The 20,259-nt window shown below is 37.1% G+C and overlaps 1 protein-coding gene across 1 annotated transcript in view; it reads left to right on the forward strand.

Annotated features, from left to right (window-relative positions):
- The window catches only part of MAPK12 (mitogen-activated protein kinase 12), a 34,417-nt gene that overhangs the window by 10,949 nt on the left and 3,209 nt on the right, over nucleotides 1–20,259 (forward strand). Inside the window, exons 5-8 of the mRNA XM_053462434.1 lie at nucleotides 2,853–2,882; nucleotides 4,696–4,743; nucleotides 8,352–8,466; nucleotides 10,088–10,159. Coding sequence (XP_053318409.1) covers nucleotides 2,853–2,882; nucleotides 4,696–4,743; nucleotides 8,352–8,466; nucleotides 10,088–10,159 — 265 coding nt within the window. The remainder of the gene's footprint in view (nucleotides 1–2,852; nucleotides 2,883–4,695; nucleotides 4,744–8,351; nucleotides 8,467–10,087; nucleotides 10,160–20,259) is intronic.

Genomic DNA, 20,259 nt, shown 5'->3' on the forward strand with positions numbered 1-20,259 from the left:
CTTTTATTTTATTTTTTTGAACATGTGTGGGTATTCTGTGTCTGTCTTTTGTACCAACCCTGTCTGCCCATCGTGACAGTTTTGATTTGTACAAGCCACCTCAACCACATGGCACTTTCTTCGTTTTGCTTCGTGTCCGTGTGAGGCCTCTTTGCTTTACTGCTGTTTCTGGTGTATCTGTACCTTGTGCATCATTGACGTCCAGTGGTGTCCCCCATTGGAATGTGGATGTAAAATGTGCACCACAGAGGTGAAATCCGTACAGCCCTGTCGGGTGCCGTTTCTAAAACCTTTAAGCCTTACGGGCCAGCTAAGATTTCGGTTTGAAGCATTACAGAATAATACAGCGTTGTGCCTGCTACCCGGTTTCAGCCTTTAAGGCTCCATGTGGGCTTCAGAGCCTTTCTTTGTGAAGTACTTTCCAAGGTTGCTTGGCTCCTTTCGTTTAAGTAACATGGCACAGGTGGGTTATAGCTGAACCTAAGTGAACAATCGGGATCTCCCAAAGTCTCTGTGCACAGTGTCACACGTGAAACATTGCTTGTTTATTGGAAAAGGGAGCAAAAAGATGCCTAAACTTCTGAAAAGTTTTGGCTACATGTTTAAAAACTTTGCATTTTTTTACCCCTAAAGTGCATGTTACTGGTTCATGAAAAATTCAGCAGGAGCACATTCCCAAAAATAGTTTTTCTCATTAGAAATATGTCACTGTCACAATGATCTTATATCATGTCTTGTTGCTCAAGTCTATTTTTTATTTATTTTCTCCGAGACTGTAAAGCACTGGGAATCATATTTGACAATAAATAATGCAATGTTTCCATTACTTAAAATACCCCACAAAACCATTAGTTGTGCCAACTGTTTGGATCAAGAGTAGGAAGGTTAGGTAGAAGGGATGAACTTGATTTACTATATGTAACTGTGGAACATATGTCTGATCATTGTGTGGCTGAATGCTCCTCACATTCCCTGGTGTGTTGAGGCAAGCCTAGAATTCTTTGGTCTCCTTGTGCTCTGACAGATCGTTCTGGATCTTGTTCTCACATGCTGCATTCTTACATACATAATCATTGCAGTTTCAAGGTTTTTGACTCCACGTCAGCTGCACAAAGATTAATAAAGTTGTATTCATTATTCAGACGTTTAGAATAAATGGGGAAATGTGTTGTATTCAACTCCTGCTGCATGATAGATGTCGCCGTCAACCATGACTCATGGTTGGCCTTAATTCCTCGTTCTACTAGTAAATCGAACCGTCGGGAAATAATCTACTTATGTACCGCTTTCTGGGAGATACATATTCGTTTTCTAAGCTTCTTTCATGTACAGTAGAAACATGGAAGCAAGTGTGGTATCTGTAGTACAAATAATGGGTAGATGCTGTTATTAATCTGTTGGCGTTGTGGCAGGGATAATTGTAAAATATATATATTTGTGATGTCCATGTGACCTTTCAGGCATGGGGGGGGGGGTAAGCTGCCTGCAAATATGTTTTCTGTATTTTAAGTTGGGCTTTCCCAGCTAAGCTTTTATGGACTTTGTGTGTCCCCTACAAACCTACAGGTTCCTTCTGCATTACATCATTGCTTAAATAGGGCCCAACTAAAGCTCCTGAATGGTATGTAGCCCATTACATATGTGTCCATGATCATATCCATTTTGTTTTGGGTTGTGATTTTTATATGTCAGGAAAATAAGAAGACCTGAGTATGACTTTATAGGTGATTATGAATAGAAGCAGATGCTGGTTTTGGCAAAATTCCTAAAGTGTATCTGTTATGAAGCTTGGAATATGTGGTATAATATTGGAATTAATATAGGGTACAACATAAATCGTTTAATGGATTACACTTCTGATATTTGTGTACTAAATATTCTGTTTGTGATTACACAAAGGCAGCATTAGCGTGAAAAATGAAAACATGTTTTGACTTTTATGCTGCGTGTAGTCAAAGCTGGTCTTTAAGACATTTGTATCGCTATAGCTCTGTAAAAATGTAGGACGGGTGCAATTAAGCATTAGGTGGAGGGTGATCTTGTGGGGATCCCAGACAGATCTCCTGTCCTGATCTGTACATATCCACTTCTTTCATGGTACAACTGTCTCCAGCTTATGACGTCATACCCTAATACTCCTAAAGGCATCCAATAGAATCTGTATTGGTGAAAGACTTAAAGGTTTTCCACCCAACCACTTCCCTGGACTGATAAGTGGTATATCGCTTCTAGACCTTTCGAGGCCACTGTAGATAAATAAAGCCTTGTCAAGCTGCATTAAAAACAGACAACTGCTATCTTTACAGTTCCTTCAGTCCATCTTTATCTTCATCAATGTGTTTCCCAGTTTGGCTTGCAGTTACTTAGCCGTGTGATTAGTATTTGTTGGGAACTAAGGCGTTATTGTGTACTGGCCTGTAATGATTCCAGAATATCTATAAAACTCCAGCTTCGGTAAGATTGCTTTAAAAATTGCATATTGACCAGTTTCTGTGGTCTGTTGTCCATCTCAAGGTCACTTAAAAGTCATAATTGCCAGCATCATCTTGGCCAAGCACAGCAGATGAAGTATTAAGATAAGGGATGGTTTGCTAAGGTGTAAAACATACCGGCTATTATAATTATCTTAAATTAAGTGTTAACATATTACCATCCAAATTCAAAAGTTACCATCTGTTGATGAATTTGATGCTCTCACTGGCTAACATATTGGAAACACCTTTTATAGAGGTAGACATGTACTGTGCAGTGTATTAGTATGTGATATGTTTGTTTACTCCTGTTTAAATGGTACTGCTATGATTGTGTTTAAATTAAGGCGGCTTTGTTAACATTTCCTTTTTTAATTGCAGTACATTCATTCAGCCGGCATAATCCATAGGGTAAGTAACCACTTCTGCTATTGAGTTGCCACTGATTAAACAGTTCTCCAATTTTAATATAGCACAGGTGAAGTTCCCACAGATATACATAAAGGTGTAAAAAGGATTTTAGTTCTACAAATGAATCAATTATTATTATTATTATTATTATTATTATACGTGCGGAGCTCTTGCTTTTCGGGTGTATCCATTTGGCTTGAAATAATGTGACACTAGCAGCAATTTGACAGTGTAGGTAGTATCGGCATCTCCACCAGCTTATAATGCCATACTGCTAGGGCAGTGGTTCTCAAACCAAATCGAACTATTAGTGTTAGGTTTGTGGTTTACCTAATGGACAGCTATATCTGTATATCAAAGGGCCCTGTAAGATCTGGTGTTGGCTTGTAGTTTGGGTGAAATCAAGATACGGGTGTTTCAGCAAAAAAAATCTAAAAGCACTTTCCTTTAAACACACACACCCTATGTTTTAGGGTAATTTACTTGTACATAAGGTACGCATAGTATAGAAAGACTGTTGTTACAATAATAGGCATTCTATTCAGAAGTGGAAAACGCAGCTGTAGCTCAGCATAAACCATTGAAGAGCCAGCGGGCGCAGCAGCCGCAGCAGCTTCTTCTCGGCATACAGAGATTGCGATGTCATGAAAGACTGCCAGAGGGGGAAGAAGCGTTTTTAACTAGCTTTGGTCGGAGATTAAACCTGATCTCACACCCATACAATTCAAGCTCAGGCCGCTTCAAGTATATTTCTTTTAATTGTTAATTTTGTGAATACTGTTACACCGGGAATGTTCTTCACTTTAGACGTTGCTAAAAAAAAAAAAAAAAAGGGAGAAAATATTATGTAACTACATTGCTGTAAACAATTAAAAGTGTGAAGTAATATACCTATAGCAAGCAACTCATTGACTTCTGTGGGAATTCAACGCAGAGGAGAAGTTGTGCTTTTCAGTAGGTGGCTTGGACAAAGACTCTTAATTAGCAGGCTATTGGCAGGAGTAGTATAACAAGCAAAACAAGAGTCATTTTGGCAAAGCTACGCTAAATAATATTTTACAAAAAGGATGTTGTGTATATTTAGATGAGATGTGCCTGTTGGGCTCATCCGTAGGCTATTGCACTGCAAACCCAATTGCCTATTTTTCATAACGCAAGGTAAAGTTAACCTTCGGGAAGGTGCATTGATCGCGGTTGTGTAGGTAAGTATTGATTTGCATGATTTGAGTGTGCACGACTTCCATAACACAAAGGCTTATGTGTGGTGTTTGAATGATGTGCAGCGATGTAGTGGATTAAGGCAGAGGTTCATCTTATTGCCCAGTGAAGACTAAATGCACTCATAAACCTAACAGTGACGGCTCCCTGCACGCTTTTCAATGGAATAACATTATTTAGTGTTCCAATCTGTGCTTCGGGTCCCTTGTATGATTTTTTTTCACATATCTATATATTTCTGTATAGCTCTTTAGAGATGTAATTTAGTTACAGACAGAAATGTAGAACACCCCTTTAAACGTAGCACACTAACCCTTGACTCGATCAGTCTGCCCTCGCCTCTGGTTTGCGTTACATACATGTATGTACCTGGAGAGCCGCCAATGTCACTTGTGTGTAGAAATGTTCTAACGTGCAATGTAGTGTTTACAGTCTGCATCAAACACACCCCTAATGAGAAACGCAGAAGCTTTAATGTGATTGCGTTAATACTTTTATCCTTTCCTTTATATTGTATCCTGTGTCAGTGTGTATTTTAGTGTGTCAGTCATATATAACCCGAGTATGCGTATTAACAATTATCCCTTACCCTTAGGACTTGAAGCCTGGTAACCTCGCTGTAAATGAAGACTGTGAATTAAAGGTAATATTAAATTATAGTGATCCAAAACATACATCAGCGGCTTTATCCGGGCAGAGCTCTGCAGGTGCTGTTCTACTCGCAAAGCGCAATGAGTGTTTTATATAATACGTTAAGCAAATAAAACTTGCAGAGTTGGCATTGTTTCTTCTGATGGTTTAAATGCAAAAAAACCAAATGTATCTTCTTTGGCAACATCCTATGAGCGCCTGTTTGTGTCACGTTGCGTCTTTCTCCAAAAAAATATGTATGAGACAAATTTTCCTTGATTAAAGAATTTAGTCTTTTTTTTTTTTTTTTTTTGGGCAAATGTATTTGAAGCCCTGTAAAGATTTAGTGACAACAACGTTTGCCTCTGATACAAGTGCATGCGTGTTACTGAGCAGTGACATGTCTAAACTCCTCCTGTCCAATTGTAATGACCATCGTGAAAGAAGGGCTCGTAGATTTAAGTCTTACAGACTCCTCAAGTTTCCCTTTTGGGTTTCTTGAATATATCTCCCACATGCAGTTTGGCCTCTGCCCATTGTGCTGAGTTGTAGCTCCCGATTGCAAGTAACAAAGGGGGGTTTGTGCAGCAAAATGGAAAAAAAATGTACTGCAGCTTTAAAAGGGTAGAAATGAGCAGTGAATGAGAGACTCTGCTGTGTTGTCTGCTTATTGGCACCGAGAATGCATCCCATTTCTCCAGGCCCTCAGAAGCACTCTCCATGCCTGCGTTACCCAGCTGTGCGCTGCTTCTTAATGGCTTGTCTCTGTCGAGTGTCACTTTTTAATTCCTACCTGATATGCCCCACTTTGTGAAGGGCTGCTCTGTCCTTGCTATTTCTGTTGCTTAGCAACATATCTGCTCCCATTGCTGCATCTCTTTCCCTCTGGGGACAATAGCTGTCTGGGGGTGCTGTTCAACATGTAGCTCTAGACCCATGAGCAATTTAGGGATGCTAAAATTATAACTGCGTCTTCCAATAGTTCTAATCAGGGAAGGAGGGATTGAGGACACACAAACCTAATGCTACAAAGGACTTGGATCAATTATGTCAATCTTTGGATTAAAAAGGCAACCCATATATATCATTAAGAGGGGACCTTTTTAAATTCACTTTTTTCTTGCCTCCTTGCAAATGTGTGGGAAGATTAGCCATCATTCCCGTGTAAACATTTCCCCTGCTGCTTGGCTTGCAGGAACGCATATCCTGCTTACCTGTGTAAAATATTCTCATCACCACTCAGCTCTAGTGCCCCTTTCCAAGACACTTGCATGGGTCTAATGAGACCCCCTATTGTATATGCACAAGAAGTGCTTTTTGGCTGAATGTATCTGCTTGCATGCAATGTATTGTCCTCCAGTCAGATCCAGCACTAGCTCCGTGAATGCTATCTACAAGGGTTTGGTTAGACCCCAGTGCGCATGGGTAAGGTCTTCTCATTGATTTCAATAGTAGCACTTTCCTGCTACTGATTGGCTTCTTAAGATGTCAATCGGTGACATGAAAGTGCTACCATTGAAATCCATGAGAAGACTTTACACACTCGCACTGCGGTCTAAACAAAATGTAGCAAATTCTGCATCAGGTAACTACTTTATTTTAGGGCTGCAACAACTAATCGATAATGAAATTCGTTGCCAACGAATTTCATTATCGATTAGTTGAATCGATTATTATCGATTATAAAATGAGGGTTTTTTCAGAGCAAACGCTCTGAAAATACCCCTCATTATATAAACCGTTTCAGTGACTCACAGCAGCAGCTCCTACTTACCAGTCCCTCCCTGTAATCACTGTGACAACTGGCCCCGCCCCTTCCTTCTCCCAGAAGGCCAGAACCACATGGCTGTGCCACTCATCTAACTGTAAGTATAAAATTACTATTTGGGCTACTGAAAGTTAGGGGAGGTGGGGGTTAATTTAGGGGCAGTTATGGTTAATGGGGTGTTTAGGGTTAATTTAGGGGCAGCTATGGTTAATGGGGTGTTTAGGGGCAGTTATGGTTAATAGGGTGTTTAGGGTTAATTTAGGGGCAGCTATGGTTAATGGGGTGTCTAGGGTTAATTTAGGAGCAGCTGCGGTTAATGGGGTGTTTGGGGTTAATTTGAGGCAGTTGTGGTTAATGGTGTGTTTAGGGTTAATTTAGGGGCTGTTGTGGTTGACAGGGTCTTTAGGGTTAAATTAGGGGATGCTGTGGTTAATGGGGTGTTTAGGGTTAATTTAGGGGCAGTTATGGTTAATGGGGTGTCGGGTTAATTTAGGAGCAGCTGCGGTTAATGGGGTGTTTGGGGTTAATTTGAGGCAGTTGTGGTTAATGGTGTGTTTCGGGTTAATTTAGGGGCTGTTGTGGTTGACAGGGTCTTTAGGGTTAATTTAGGGGATGCTGTGGTTAATGGGGTGTTTAGGGTTAATTTAGGGGCAGTTATGGTTAATGGGTTGTTTAGGGTTAATTTAGGGGATGCTGTGGTTGATGGGGTGTTTAGGGTTAATTTAGGGGTAGTTATGGTTAATGGGGTGTTTAGGGTTAATTTAATAATGAGGACTGAGGGTTAATTTGATTAATTTAATAAAGTTAACTTAAGGTGCAGTTAGATATAAAGGGGGGGGCAGACTAAGGGGGAATCTAAATCCTGGGGGCAGTGAAGATTAACCCAGTACTTATTTATTAAAGTATGGTGTCAGTGTGCTGTGAACAGGTCTGTGACTCTATGAGGGGACTATGAGATATCTGGGGGGGTATAAGGCATATCTGGGGAGGACAGAATGACAAATCTGGGGGTATAAGGCATATGTGGGGAGGGCAGTGTGGCATGTCTGGGGAGGACGGAGTGGTGTATCAGGGGGTATAAGGCGTATCAGGCACAGTGGCATATGTGGGAGGCAGCGTGGAGTGGCATATGTGGGAGGCAGCGTGGAGTGGCATATGTGGGAGGCAGCGTGGAGTGGCATATGTGGGAGGCAGCGTGGCATATGTGGGAGGCAGCATGGAAAGCCTGGGCTCAAATGTGCATAAATTGGGGGGGGGCTGGTTGGGAAATAAAGAGAAGAAATGTATTTTATCAAAGTTCTTTTTATTCTGCTGTTTGTATTTAACATCATTTGTTAAATTATTTTAAATAAATGAAAAATTTACATTCATTTTTTTTTATCCGATTAATCGACAAAATAATCGGCCAACTAATCGATTATGAAAATAATCGTTAGTTGCAGCCCTACTTTATTTTTTTCTGTTTTGGTTAAAATGCTCACACAGTGCATAGCGGGGGTGTTTGGGATATGAGACTGTCCCTTTAAGATACTGCGTGTTGCTGGCCTTGCCATTAAAAGCCGACTTGATTCCATGGTAACCGCACACAATGTTTTGTGAAATGTCATTTATATTGTGACATTGCGTGGTTATGTGATGTGTGCATCAGTGGATACTCACCCAGAAACATCGAATTTGATGAACCATTTTTCTAGATGTAGACTGACACCTTTATCAGTCCTATATCGTGATATATTCAGGAATGATTTATGTCTATCACTTTCACTGAGCAGCTGTTCCTTTTTTTTTCTTTCCATATTATAAAATAAAGTGCGTACCTCCAATATTTCTCTTCTGTTCTGATTATCTTACAGATCCTGGATTTTGGCCTGGCGAGGCATGCAGACAGTGAAATGACGGGTTACGTGGTAACCAGATGGTACAGGGCACCTGAGGTTATTCTCAATTGGATGCACTACACACAGACAGGTAAGGTTATACATCTGATTAATGAATAATGACAAGATGTGTGCAAATCCTGGAGGGTCCTGTGAAAATCGCATTTTACATTTGTAATAGCTGACAAGTCTGAAGCAGATACTCATATTTTACCTTAAATACCGGTAAATGTGCTGGTTTAAGGTTAAAGTACCCTCTGTGGGTCTATACACAGTGTGCAGAAAAAATACCCTTTGGCTTTTCTACGCTAAGCCCTGTCATATATATGACTAGTGTTCTTTAAACCGTGGTAGGTTGCTTGCCCTTGAGGAACATTTATAGATATATAGATCTATATCTGAACCCAGAACAGTTTTCGCTAGTATTAGTATTGTTTTGTCTTTTGCTAACTTTTTACAGTTTGTAACATTTTTATTTTGAAGCACAAAGCAGATAATGTTAGTATTTTCATTAAATAAAAGGATTCTGATGTTATAAAGTGGGCGTAATGTGTATAACATTTGAATAATGCCGAGTATTGAACACACAGTCGGTATGACTAAAAATATGAGTGGTGTAAAACAAAATAGAAATCCCTCTCTAGAAAGCTTTATTGTGTTCGATATATTACGGGGTATGGAGTGCAATAACCAGGTGTGGTGTAGGGGTTTGAATAAATTAAATATCTGCATGGGGCCCTTTGGTTTGTGCTGTGAACAGCACAATAGTTATTGTTACTGTAGGCATTGGCGGCATTCATTCTCAGCTCATACAGCGCTCCTGTGGGTACACTCTTTATTTATACGATAATGCTGCTGTGCACTCACTCCTACTAAAAGAATGTCAAGTAATAAGGTGTTCTGCACAGGGGTTCTCTGTTCTGGTTCCTGAACTCTGCTGTGAGAAGATCTCGAGTGCACATGAACAAGTGCGCTCCTATATTTCACAAGAGGATTGAAATGGCGTTGACAACCATGAATAATACAAACGGATAAGCAAGGCGTTCTTAGGTGACACAGTACTGAAGAGAGGCGGATGCAGCTATCCTCCATCAATAATGAAATTAACAGCTCGAAACACAAGGAAAATGGGACCGTACAAGTTGATATTCACATAACCATAAATCATCTTAATCGTAGTTTTTAAGCTAATCACTCTAAATCTAAAATAAAGCTTCTTTTAAAATAGATGCATTCGCACAAAAAAGCAAAAATGTAATTACCCGTGGATCAACACCAAATAACTATCTCATGGGCTCTGTCCATATGTCCATGAGTTCCTGGCACGCTCACAAAGAATGTTTTTTTTGTTAATATACGGTATAATTTTGTCAATTTCCACCAGATCTAGATCTCACCCAATGCAAAGATTGTGAAAAATCAAAAATGATTATTGGCCAATTGATATGTAATCAAATATTAAAAACCTGCTAGCTCATAAAGCCGCTTACTGAGAGATTTGCAACCTGTGTGTGTTTGGACCTTGTATTTCCTCCATAGCCATCTGCCCTTTTGTCACATGGGGTAAACATGGGTTATTTCCACTTGTTATACAGATTTCAAAACAAAAGAGAATTTTTATTTCCAAAGAAGATTTAGTTTGTCAGTGTGTTTTATAGCATTTGGACATTTGCTGGTACAAACCTTATGAATGTGACTGTTTTTTTCTTTAGTTGACATCTGGTCTGTCGGATGTATAATGGCGGAGATGTACACTGGAAGACCACTGTTCAAGGGAAATGACCGTATCCTTTTGTCTCTCACATGTTTCTTTTGGCTTTGCTTTTTTGGCCTAGTTGTCTTTATGCACCAAACCATGAGTCTTGGCGAGTAGCTCACAGACTTTAGGGTAAGGCAAAGCTGCTCTTGTGTTGTGGAATGTCACACCTCAGCAGTTTTGGCCACTTCCCATTGGATAATTTATATATATATATATATATATATATATATATATATATATATATATATATATATATATATATATATATATATATATATAATCTCACATTCAATATTAAAAATGGCAAGGCACTGAGGTATCTGTAGTATGTGTGTAGTATATGTATATACGGGGTGTGCACACTTATGCAACCAGGATATTGTGAGGTTTTTTTTAAATGCCCCCCCCCAGATTTCAGCTTGTTTTGCAATTGAATTGTTCATATTATAGGTCACATTAAAGGTGGAAAAAGTTCTGTTGTGAAGTATCTCTTTCTCATTCTTTAAAATCACAAGAACCTGGCATTTTAACAGGGGTGTGTAGACTTTTTATATCCACTCTATGTACACAGTATATAGACAGACACATACATAAGATGCCAATGCTGCAAATCTAATGAGTTCTGTTATGGAAGTAGCTTGAAACCGTGTTGCGCAAGAGTCGATTAATGCAGATGGATATGGGATATGTCTATTTTTTAGGTTATAGCTTAAGCATTTGATGTATAGAGCTAGGCTTATGCAGGTTAATGAACATGCACATCCCGAAGTGCTTAAGAAGCACGCACTTATAGAGTACAATTACAGGCTGCAGATGTTACTGTGCCCTGTAATGGCTCTAACATTATCCATTAGTTTAGCTCTCACAGGCATCCATATCTCAGTTATTTAAAACTAAACATTAGGTATGTTCCCTCATTCTGAAAAGGCTTTAAAAGTTACTTCAGAGATCAATGTTCCAAGCTGGCAATTAATATTTATATGTTGCTGAAATTAGCCATCCCTATGGCGTTGTATACAGTAAATTGAATTCCTGGAGTAGTCTTTCAAATATATGAAGCACATATCTCATGCTATAATAGTAGCTGTTTACAGTAATGTGTATCGATTTTGCAGGCTCGTGGTTTTATCAAGCAGAAATGTTGGGCAATCCAAAATCCACTATATATATATATATATATATATATATATATATATATATATATATATATATATATATATATATATATATATATATATATATATATATATATATATATATATATATATATATATATATATATATATATATATAGGTTGTTTTTTTTTACAACAGATGTAACAGGCAAACTACAGAAACACTACTGAACATCCCTTACTTTAATTTTATACCTAGATTAAGAGAATTTTGTATAGTGTCATTTTCTATTGTGGATATGAAAAATAGTATGCCTTTTAGCGACTGCATTCACATTTGTAAATAATCCAAACGTGTATTATTAATTGCCATCAAAATATCTAAGTGTTATTTTATTTGTAAGTGGCAGCAGATTCCCTAGCATTTGTATCTTGTTGGTCATCCTCTGCAATATATGCCAAGCCAGTATTGGAGCTTTCCATCAATTGATATATCCTGTGTCGGAAGATGTACCGTATTGGCTCGGATATAGGCCGCCCCCGTATATAGGCCGCACCCTAAAAGTTTGGTGCTTTTTTAAAGAAAAAGTTTTTTTTCTTTAAAAAAGCACCAAAAAAAACATGCTGCCACTCTGTCCTCCCTCCCCGAGATACGCTGCCGCTGTCCTCCCTCCCCGCGATACGCTGCCGCTGTCCACCCTCCCCGCGATACGCTGCCGCTGTCCTCCCTCCCCGCGATACGCTGCCGCTGTCCTCCCTCCCCGCGATACGCTGCCGCTGTCCTCCTCTGCCCCCCCTCCTCGACTTACCGGAGCAGACTCCCGGGTGTCTTGCGGGGCCGGCGAGGGACATCTACGCAATACGCGTATGCAACTTCCGGTACCGGTACCGGAAGTTGCATACGCGTATTGCGTAGATGTCTCCCGCCGGCCCCGCAAGACACCCGGGAGTCTGCTCCGGTAAGTCGGGGGTGGGCAGAGGTAAAACGCTTAGATAACCTCCCGTGCCGGCACCCCCCCCCCGTGGGAAGTGCTGGCAGGGGAGGCTGTCTGAGCGTATCGGGGAGAAGGATGCAGGTCCCCTGCACCGCTGCGGGGGATCTGTATCTTAACCCCGCTGCCTTCCTGGCGCCCGGGACTGCATGTCCCGGGCGTCGGGCGCTAGACCCCGAATATAGGCCGCACCCCCACTTTAAAAACTTAAAGTGGGGGAAAAAAGTGCGGCCTATATTCGAGCCAATACGGTATTTAGACAAACCTCCGATGCTTTTGCAAGGACCTCTTGGCTATCGAATGCATTAAAGTACATATGATGGCTGCAGAGTCAACTGTTTGAGTTGTGACTCTGCATTGGATGTCAGGAGTAGAATAACGACGGTTATTAACATTCATCTTCTTTTTTTTTTTTTTTTTTTTTTTTTTTTTTTTTATTAGAAAAGTATAAAGTGTACAAACATAGACGTTCATGATATACAATTGTTAAAGAAACATTCAATAACAAATATTTGAACATCAAACACTAGACATACAAAAAATAGATGAATTATTTTGAATAAACGTTGGGGGAGAGACCTCAGAGGAGAGAAAAGTTGTTTTCATTGATTTTTAATCTTTATTTTGTTTTTGTCTCGCAATGTCCTGGGCTTTTTTTAACCAATTTAGGTAAGTCCATGTAGTTCTACCTGTTATATCAAAGGACCAACTAATGTCTTTTTCCATATTTAATTGATGGATCACTTGAGTTAAGTAGAGATCCTTTTGAAACAGCTCAGTGGATTTCCAATTTCTGGCTATTGTTATTTTTGCAGCTGCTAAGCAGTGTATCATTAGCGGTCTTTTTTCTTTTGGAATATGTACTATATTTAGGAGAAGCAACGCAGTCTTGGGGTCCCTATCAGCTTTTATGTTCGTTAATTGGTAAAACAATTCAAAGGCATAATTCCAAATTGGGGCAACTAGTTTACAAAGCCACCACATATGTAAAAAAGAACCGTCTTGTTCACCGCATCTCCAACAGTTGGAGGCCAAATGAGGGTACATTTTATTTAATTTTTTAGGAGTTAAATACCATCTGTATAATAATTTATATTGGTTTTCCACTAAGTTTAAACAGTGAACTACCTTATTTATTTGACAAGCTGCTATATTCCATTCTTTTAGAGATATTTTTAGATTTAAATCTATTTCCCAGGATTTTAGACTAGGGGATGAGAAAGTATTGATACTTAATCTAATTAGTTCATTGCATTTAGTCAAAAGTTTGTTTAATTTTTTATGGGAAAAAATAACCTCAAGAAGGACTTTGAGAGGACTGATGAGTAATAAATGTTTTCTCAGAAAACTTTTAATGCGTAGATATTGAAAAATATCCTTATTAGAAAGTTGTAACCTTTCTACCAGATCTGGGAATAAACATATCTCATTGTTTGACACTATATCAGAGATGGTTAAAGTATTTAGGATTGAACATCGATCCAATATAAAGTCTTCGATAATATATTGTAAAGTTTTTATGTGTACTGTTTTTATGACTTTATTTTGTAAGCCTATTCTTTTTTTTATGGTATTCCATTCTGATATAGTTTGGGTTAAAGTCATAGGTTTTAGATTTATTAGATCGATGTTAGATTCCAAATTATTCATCCATAATAAATATTCAAGGTCGTTCTTAGAGATAGCATCAGTTTCGATCATATACCAAGGTTCCTCTTTATTTTGTTCTATTTGTAGATAACTTACATGGGCAATTATATTGGCTTGATATGTCCAGTGTATATTGGGGTAATTTAATCCACCTTGCTTGATTTTCTTAGAAAGAGTCAACTTGGATATTCTTGGTCTCTTACCTCTCCAAATGTATGTATCAAATAATGATTGAATCATCTCTAACCACGATCTTGGTATTTTATAAGGTAACATTTTAAAAAGGTATGCCCATTTTGGCAGTATATAATAGTTAATTGTATTAACTCTTCCCCACCATGATATATCAAGATGTCTCCAGTCTCTTAATAATTTATTTGATTGTTTATATAGAGGCATAAAATTTATCTCTGCTTGATTTTCTGGATTTGCAGCTATCCGTATACCCAAATAATTAAACTCTTTATTAGTCCATTTAAATTTATATTTTTTCTCTAGAGTTATTTGCAAATCTGAAGCAATGTTTTTACTTTGTGCTATTGTTTTATTCTCATTTAATTTATAATTGGAGATCATACTGTATCTATTGATTTCATTCATTAAATAATGCAAAGAAGTAAGAGGTTGAGTCAGAGTAACTAGAATGTCGTCCGCATATAAAGATATTTTTAATTCTCTTTTACTGGTTTGAAAGCCTTTTATATCTATGTTATTTCTTATTTTTATTGCTAAAGGTTCTATCGAAATTAAATATAAAAGAGGAGAAAGTGGGCATCCTTGTCTCGTACCATTGGTTAGGTTGAACCAATTGGAGAGTATATTTGGGCCAATAGTTCTTGCCATGGGGGAGGAATATAATGTTTTAATTGCCTCATAAAACCAACCTTCGAATCCAAAAGCTTTTAGTGTCATATTTAAGTATCCCCATCCAACGCGATCAAACGCCTTTTCGGCGTCTAGAGATAGAGTTAGAAGGGGTTTACTCAAGTTTTCTGATTGTTCTATAATATCAAACATTCTTCTTGTATGATTACAAGGCGATCTATTAGTTACAAACCCAATCTGGTCAGTATGGATTATAGAGGGTATTATTGGTTTAAGGCGTGCTGCCAATATGGATGCATATAGTTTAATGTCCACATTTATTAAAGAGATTGGTCTATAATTTCTTATATTTGTGGGATCTTTATCAGGTTTTAATATCGGTATAATATTAGCTTGTAAAAATTCGACAGGGGTTTTGGAACTTAATGCTATTTCATTAAAAGAAGACAAGAGACATGATGAAAAGGAATCCTTAAAGATTTTATAGAAGCTATTACCAAAACCATCGGGACCAGGAGTTTTTTGATTTTCTAAATGGTCTATTGCTTTTGTCAGTTCTTTTATAGTTATTGGTTGATTTATAGTGTCTCTATGAAAATCTGATATTCTTGGGATTTTTATTTCTTTAAGGTATTCATCAATTTCTCTTACAGAAACTTCTTTTTTTAAATTATATAGATCACTATAGTAATTATTAAATGTTTGGCCAATATCCTCCGGGGATAAAAATATTTTGTCACCTTCGATAATTTTTGATATTTTACTTGCTGATCTTTTATTTTTGAGTTTTTTTGTCAAGATCTTATCTGCTTTATTCCCCTTATAATAATTTTTTAATTTTAGTTTATGAATAGCTTTTATAATCTTATCTTCTAGTTTAATATTTATTTTTTGTTTCAGCTCCTTAATTATTTTTAAATTATCAACTTTAGGAGCGGTTTTATTACTAGAAGTCAGTTTAAAGTATTCCATATATAAGTCAGACAGTTCCAGTCCTCTATTTCTTTTATCTTGTTTACTTATCTTGATTAGGTAGCCTCTCATTACTGCTTTATATGAAAGCCAAATTGTAGTCGAGTCTAAATCAGGAGTCGTATTTTCTTTGAAAAAAAAGTCTGACATTTTTAACAGATAATCTCTATTTTCTTTATTTTTTAAGATGAAATCATTTAACTTCCATGAAGTCCCACCTACTATTCTGTTACCAATCTCTATGACATTAAAGCTATGATCTGACCATGTATTCTCTATTAGAGACGCTTTCTTAACTCTTCTTATCATGGAAGCACAGCCCAGACAGAGATCAATTCTAGAGTAAGATCCATGTACACGGGATAGGTGTGAATAATCCCTTGTATATGGGTGTAAAGTACGCCAAATATCAAAAAAATCTCCTTTTTTGCAGATAGTTGTCAATTTTTTGGCTTGTTTAACTAAATTTTTATCTACTAAACCATCATTAGGAATTTTTTTGTCTAGGCTCGGATCCATTATACAGTTAAAATCACCCGCTATTAATAGGCAGCCTTTTTGAATCTTTTCAGCTCTCTCTATAATTTTTTGAAAAAGCGAAATAGGGTTCTTATTTGGGAGATATACATTAATGAGCGTAAAAATAGATAGATCTATTTTACAAACAAGGATAATAAAACGACCCTCAGGATCTAAGTCCTGACCTAGAATATTTACTTGTATATTTTCCGCAAAGACAATGGCTACCCCCCTTTTTTTTTTTTCCGTTAGAGAGGCCTGGATTATCAATGGAAATTTCTTACCCCCCCATGATTGTTTCTCTGACTTTTTCCAGTGGGTCTCTTGAAGAAAAGCCACTTGAATATTATTTTTTATTAATGTATCGTAAAGTAGGCCTCTTTTTCGGATTGAATTTAGCCCTTGGGCATTGAGAGACATTACTCTTATAGCCATTTAATAACTTGTTCTCTCCTCGTTCCCCCTCCCAATTCTAAACTTATGTATAAACAAAACAATACTCCTGGAATATACTCCCTATTACAAAAAGGGGAGTACTGAACCAGACAACAAACATAAAATTTGGAGCAAAAGCTCCATCTAAGTTCTTTCCAGAACATTTTATTTGGAAAGAAGCTAAGGTACTCTGCGTCTAAAGCGCAGTAGGCGGATTTATTATACGGTGGGAGCCTTTACTTTTAATTATAAATATCCCCTCACCGTAGGGACCGGAGAAAAAAAAAAAAAAAAAAAAAAAAAAAAAAAAATTGAATAAATAGATAGATAAATAAATAAAAATATCTAGTGTCTCCCCATGAAATATTTGAGCAAAATATTCATATTAATTTTTTTTTTCTTTTTTTTTCTTGTATCGAAAGATCATATGTGTCTATGCAGTGATTGAATTTAGTGACATTTGTTAGCCATCCTAATAACTACGTAAATTGTGTTCCCCACTATTAATAATATCTAAAGTGATCAATCTAGTGACGTTGCACCCATTTTAAATGTATCAAAAAAAAAAAAACCAAAACCTAGTGACGCTACATGGATTATAAATAATTAAATATTTGATATTTCATTTCATCACTTAATATCAGCCTATTGACTTGGTATTTAATATTCTTCATTTCAAGTGTATTATTAAACCAGTGTGGTCCAATTGATTTATTTATAGTAATATTAATTTAATTAATTTACGCGAAAAAAAAAAAAAAAAAAAAAAAAAAAACCTAATAACGTGTTGGTGTGTGTGTCTATATATATAAATTAATAATAGTTTAACAGTCATATTTCAATGATTCCAATACTTTCAATCTAAAAAAGTATCTAATGTATCCCCCTTAAGTATTTGAACTGAAATTTCATACTTTTTCATTTATAGATGTAGCGTATGTGTCTCTATAGTAATTTGGATTTAATAACATTTAATAATCTTACTGTTAACTGCACAATTGTTTTCCCCGTTTTACTTGTGTCAGAAGATCAAAACCTAGTGACATTACATAAATCATGAATAATTTGGTGTTTAAGTGAAAATTCCATATTATTTCTCATATAGATATAATGGATGTGTCCCTACGGTGTTTTACTTAATATCACTTGGTACCAGCCCTCTTGGCTGGATATTGAATATTCACCATATCAAATTATTTTTTCCCCTTTTTTTCCTTAATTCTCCCTCTTCTTTTTTTTTTTCTCTTTTCTTCCTTTAAACCCGTGTAACCCAAGTGATTTATTTATAATAATACTAATGTAATTAATTTACACGCAAAATAGGTCAAAAAAAAAAAAAAAAAAAAAAAAAAACCAAATTGCAGTACAGTATATGCATATGTTCAAATATGGTTATAGCAGATATGACCCTTCAGTTATAATAACGTTAATTTACAGCGTAATTAACTACCGCTTGTGTATACCTCAGTTTATAAATAGCAATGACAGATATCGCAATTATAGTATAACTACTTATAAAAGAGGGAAAGGGGGGGGGAGAGAGAAAAAAAAAAAAAAAAAAAATTCTATGAAATGTTTTTCAGCTTTAGCCATTCTTTCACTTCTTCTGGAGAAGAAAATTGTTCTATTGAATTGTCAAAAAAAATTGCAATTTTGGATAATGGGCGCCAACTAAATCTAATCTTGTTTCGCCATAATATAGTCGTAACAGTTGAATACAGTTTTCTCTTCATTCTTGTGTTGTATGAAATGTCTATTAATGGGATTACACCCTTAAATTTGCCTTCGTACGTACTCTTCTGTTTGCTAGCTTTATAAATTTGTTGTTTAAGGTGGTAAGAGTGAAAGCAAACCAGTATGTCCCTCGGGGTTTCCTTAGAAATTGATTTAGGTCTAGGGATCCTGAAGCAAGTATCAATGGTTTCCTCGAAATTTTTGGAGTTTACCCCCAAATATTGGAAGTATTCTTTCATTGTTGAGAAAAGATCTTCCAAGTGTTCTGTTTCTTTGATATTCCTGAAGCGGAGATTTTTTTTATTGATTTTATCTTCTAGGTTGCCAATCTTAGATTCCATTGATTCCATTTGATTTATGGCAAAGTGTTTATACTCAAGTAATGTATTGACTTGCATTTGAAGATCTTTCACTATATTTTCCATTTCCTTCATTTTAGTAACTACTATGTTCATTTCTTTTTTAAAGTCGCTTAAGTTATTAGACATTTCTTTTTTTAATTCAGCCACCACGTCTTGTAAACTTAAAGATAATAGTTCTGGTGTAATTGAATCTTGGGATTTTACATGGTCAGGATCTGGAGAGAGGTGTTCATCTGTGAGATCAGAAGATGATTTATCTGTTGCTCCTTTTGAGCTTTGAGGCGAGAAAAAAGACAGTCTCTTATCTAATTTTGAGTCTTGTTTACCACGTTTCGGGTGGAGTTTAGGGTCTTGCTTTCTTGAGGCCATTTTAATTCTCAGTAATTAGTTCCTTATGTGGAATCAGGCCAATTTGTGTTTAGTTACGCGGCTTCAATTAGTGCTTTAAGGGAATGTCCGTAACATTAAGTTTACACCTTTACCCTCTCTTTATTCCTTGTTTTATTTCTTTTCTTATCCTTCTTTTCACTCACCTCTCATAGGCTACTCATAGATTTCCTTAGAGTATCCACTTAGAGTTTCCTTTAGAGGCTTTCAGGAGTGATATACCGAGTAGTTAGTAGTTAATAATATTGTAAAGAGTTCTTACATAAAAAAAAAAAAAAAAAAAAAAAAGAAAAAAAAACCTCTTTAAGCACTCTTAAGCTCTCAGTCATAAGACCTTCACCTTTGGCTTCTCTTGTTTTACCATTGCTCTCGTGAAATATATAAGTTATAATTGTCCTTTTACATAGAGAGGAAAAAAAAAATAAATAAATAAAATGCAATTTCTACTTGCCACAGAAACAAGTTAGGTCATTCGAGCTTCATGGCTGTGTTGTTACGGTATAAGTATTCTCGGTTCAGCTCTGAGATCTGCGTTGCTCTGGAGTTTCCCGTTCCCCAGTCCCCTGCCGTGAGTGTCATATGCGGGCAGCGTCGAGTCCGCAGGGTCGGCAAAACCGGCGAGACCGGCGTTTACCCGCCATTACAGCCATTACAGCCGAGGCTCCGACCGCTTGTAGGATCCGCCTCCAGGAGCGTCAGCACGTCATCGCGTCATCTCTTGTGATTAACATTCATCTTCTGTGCACTGTAGTTTCTCAGCTCAGTAGGTATAAACTGGTACCAGAGGACAATTAACCTATATAAGCACTAGCGTTGTCCACGCCCACGATGGATACAGGAGGAGATACTTTCTCTTAATCTGGCAACCCTGTATTATGATGCTGTTATACCTTGTATTTCATGTGTCCTCCCAAAAAAAAAAAAACTGTGAACCGAGTCATCATCACGAGCATGCTTATTAGGAGTTATTCCACCAGCAAAATGTGCCTAATTATAGCCAGAACAGACTGACCGCAGTGAGCCCTAAACATAGATGCCAGGCTTTTATATATTCCTCTGACTGCTTGCTACTGTCAGCTTCAGTAGATATATTCCTTAACTGGCTCACAATCTACAAGGTGCTCTGTTTTGGCG

This window comes from Spea bombifrons, chromosome 4 (genome assembly GCF_027358695.1).
Source record: "Spea bombifrons isolate aSpeBom1 chromosome 4, aSpeBom1.2.pri, whole genome shotgun sequence".
In the NCBI taxonomy this organism is placed as follows: domain Eukaryota; kingdom Metazoa; phylum Chordata; class Amphibia; order Anura; family Pelobatidae; genus Spea; species Spea bombifrons.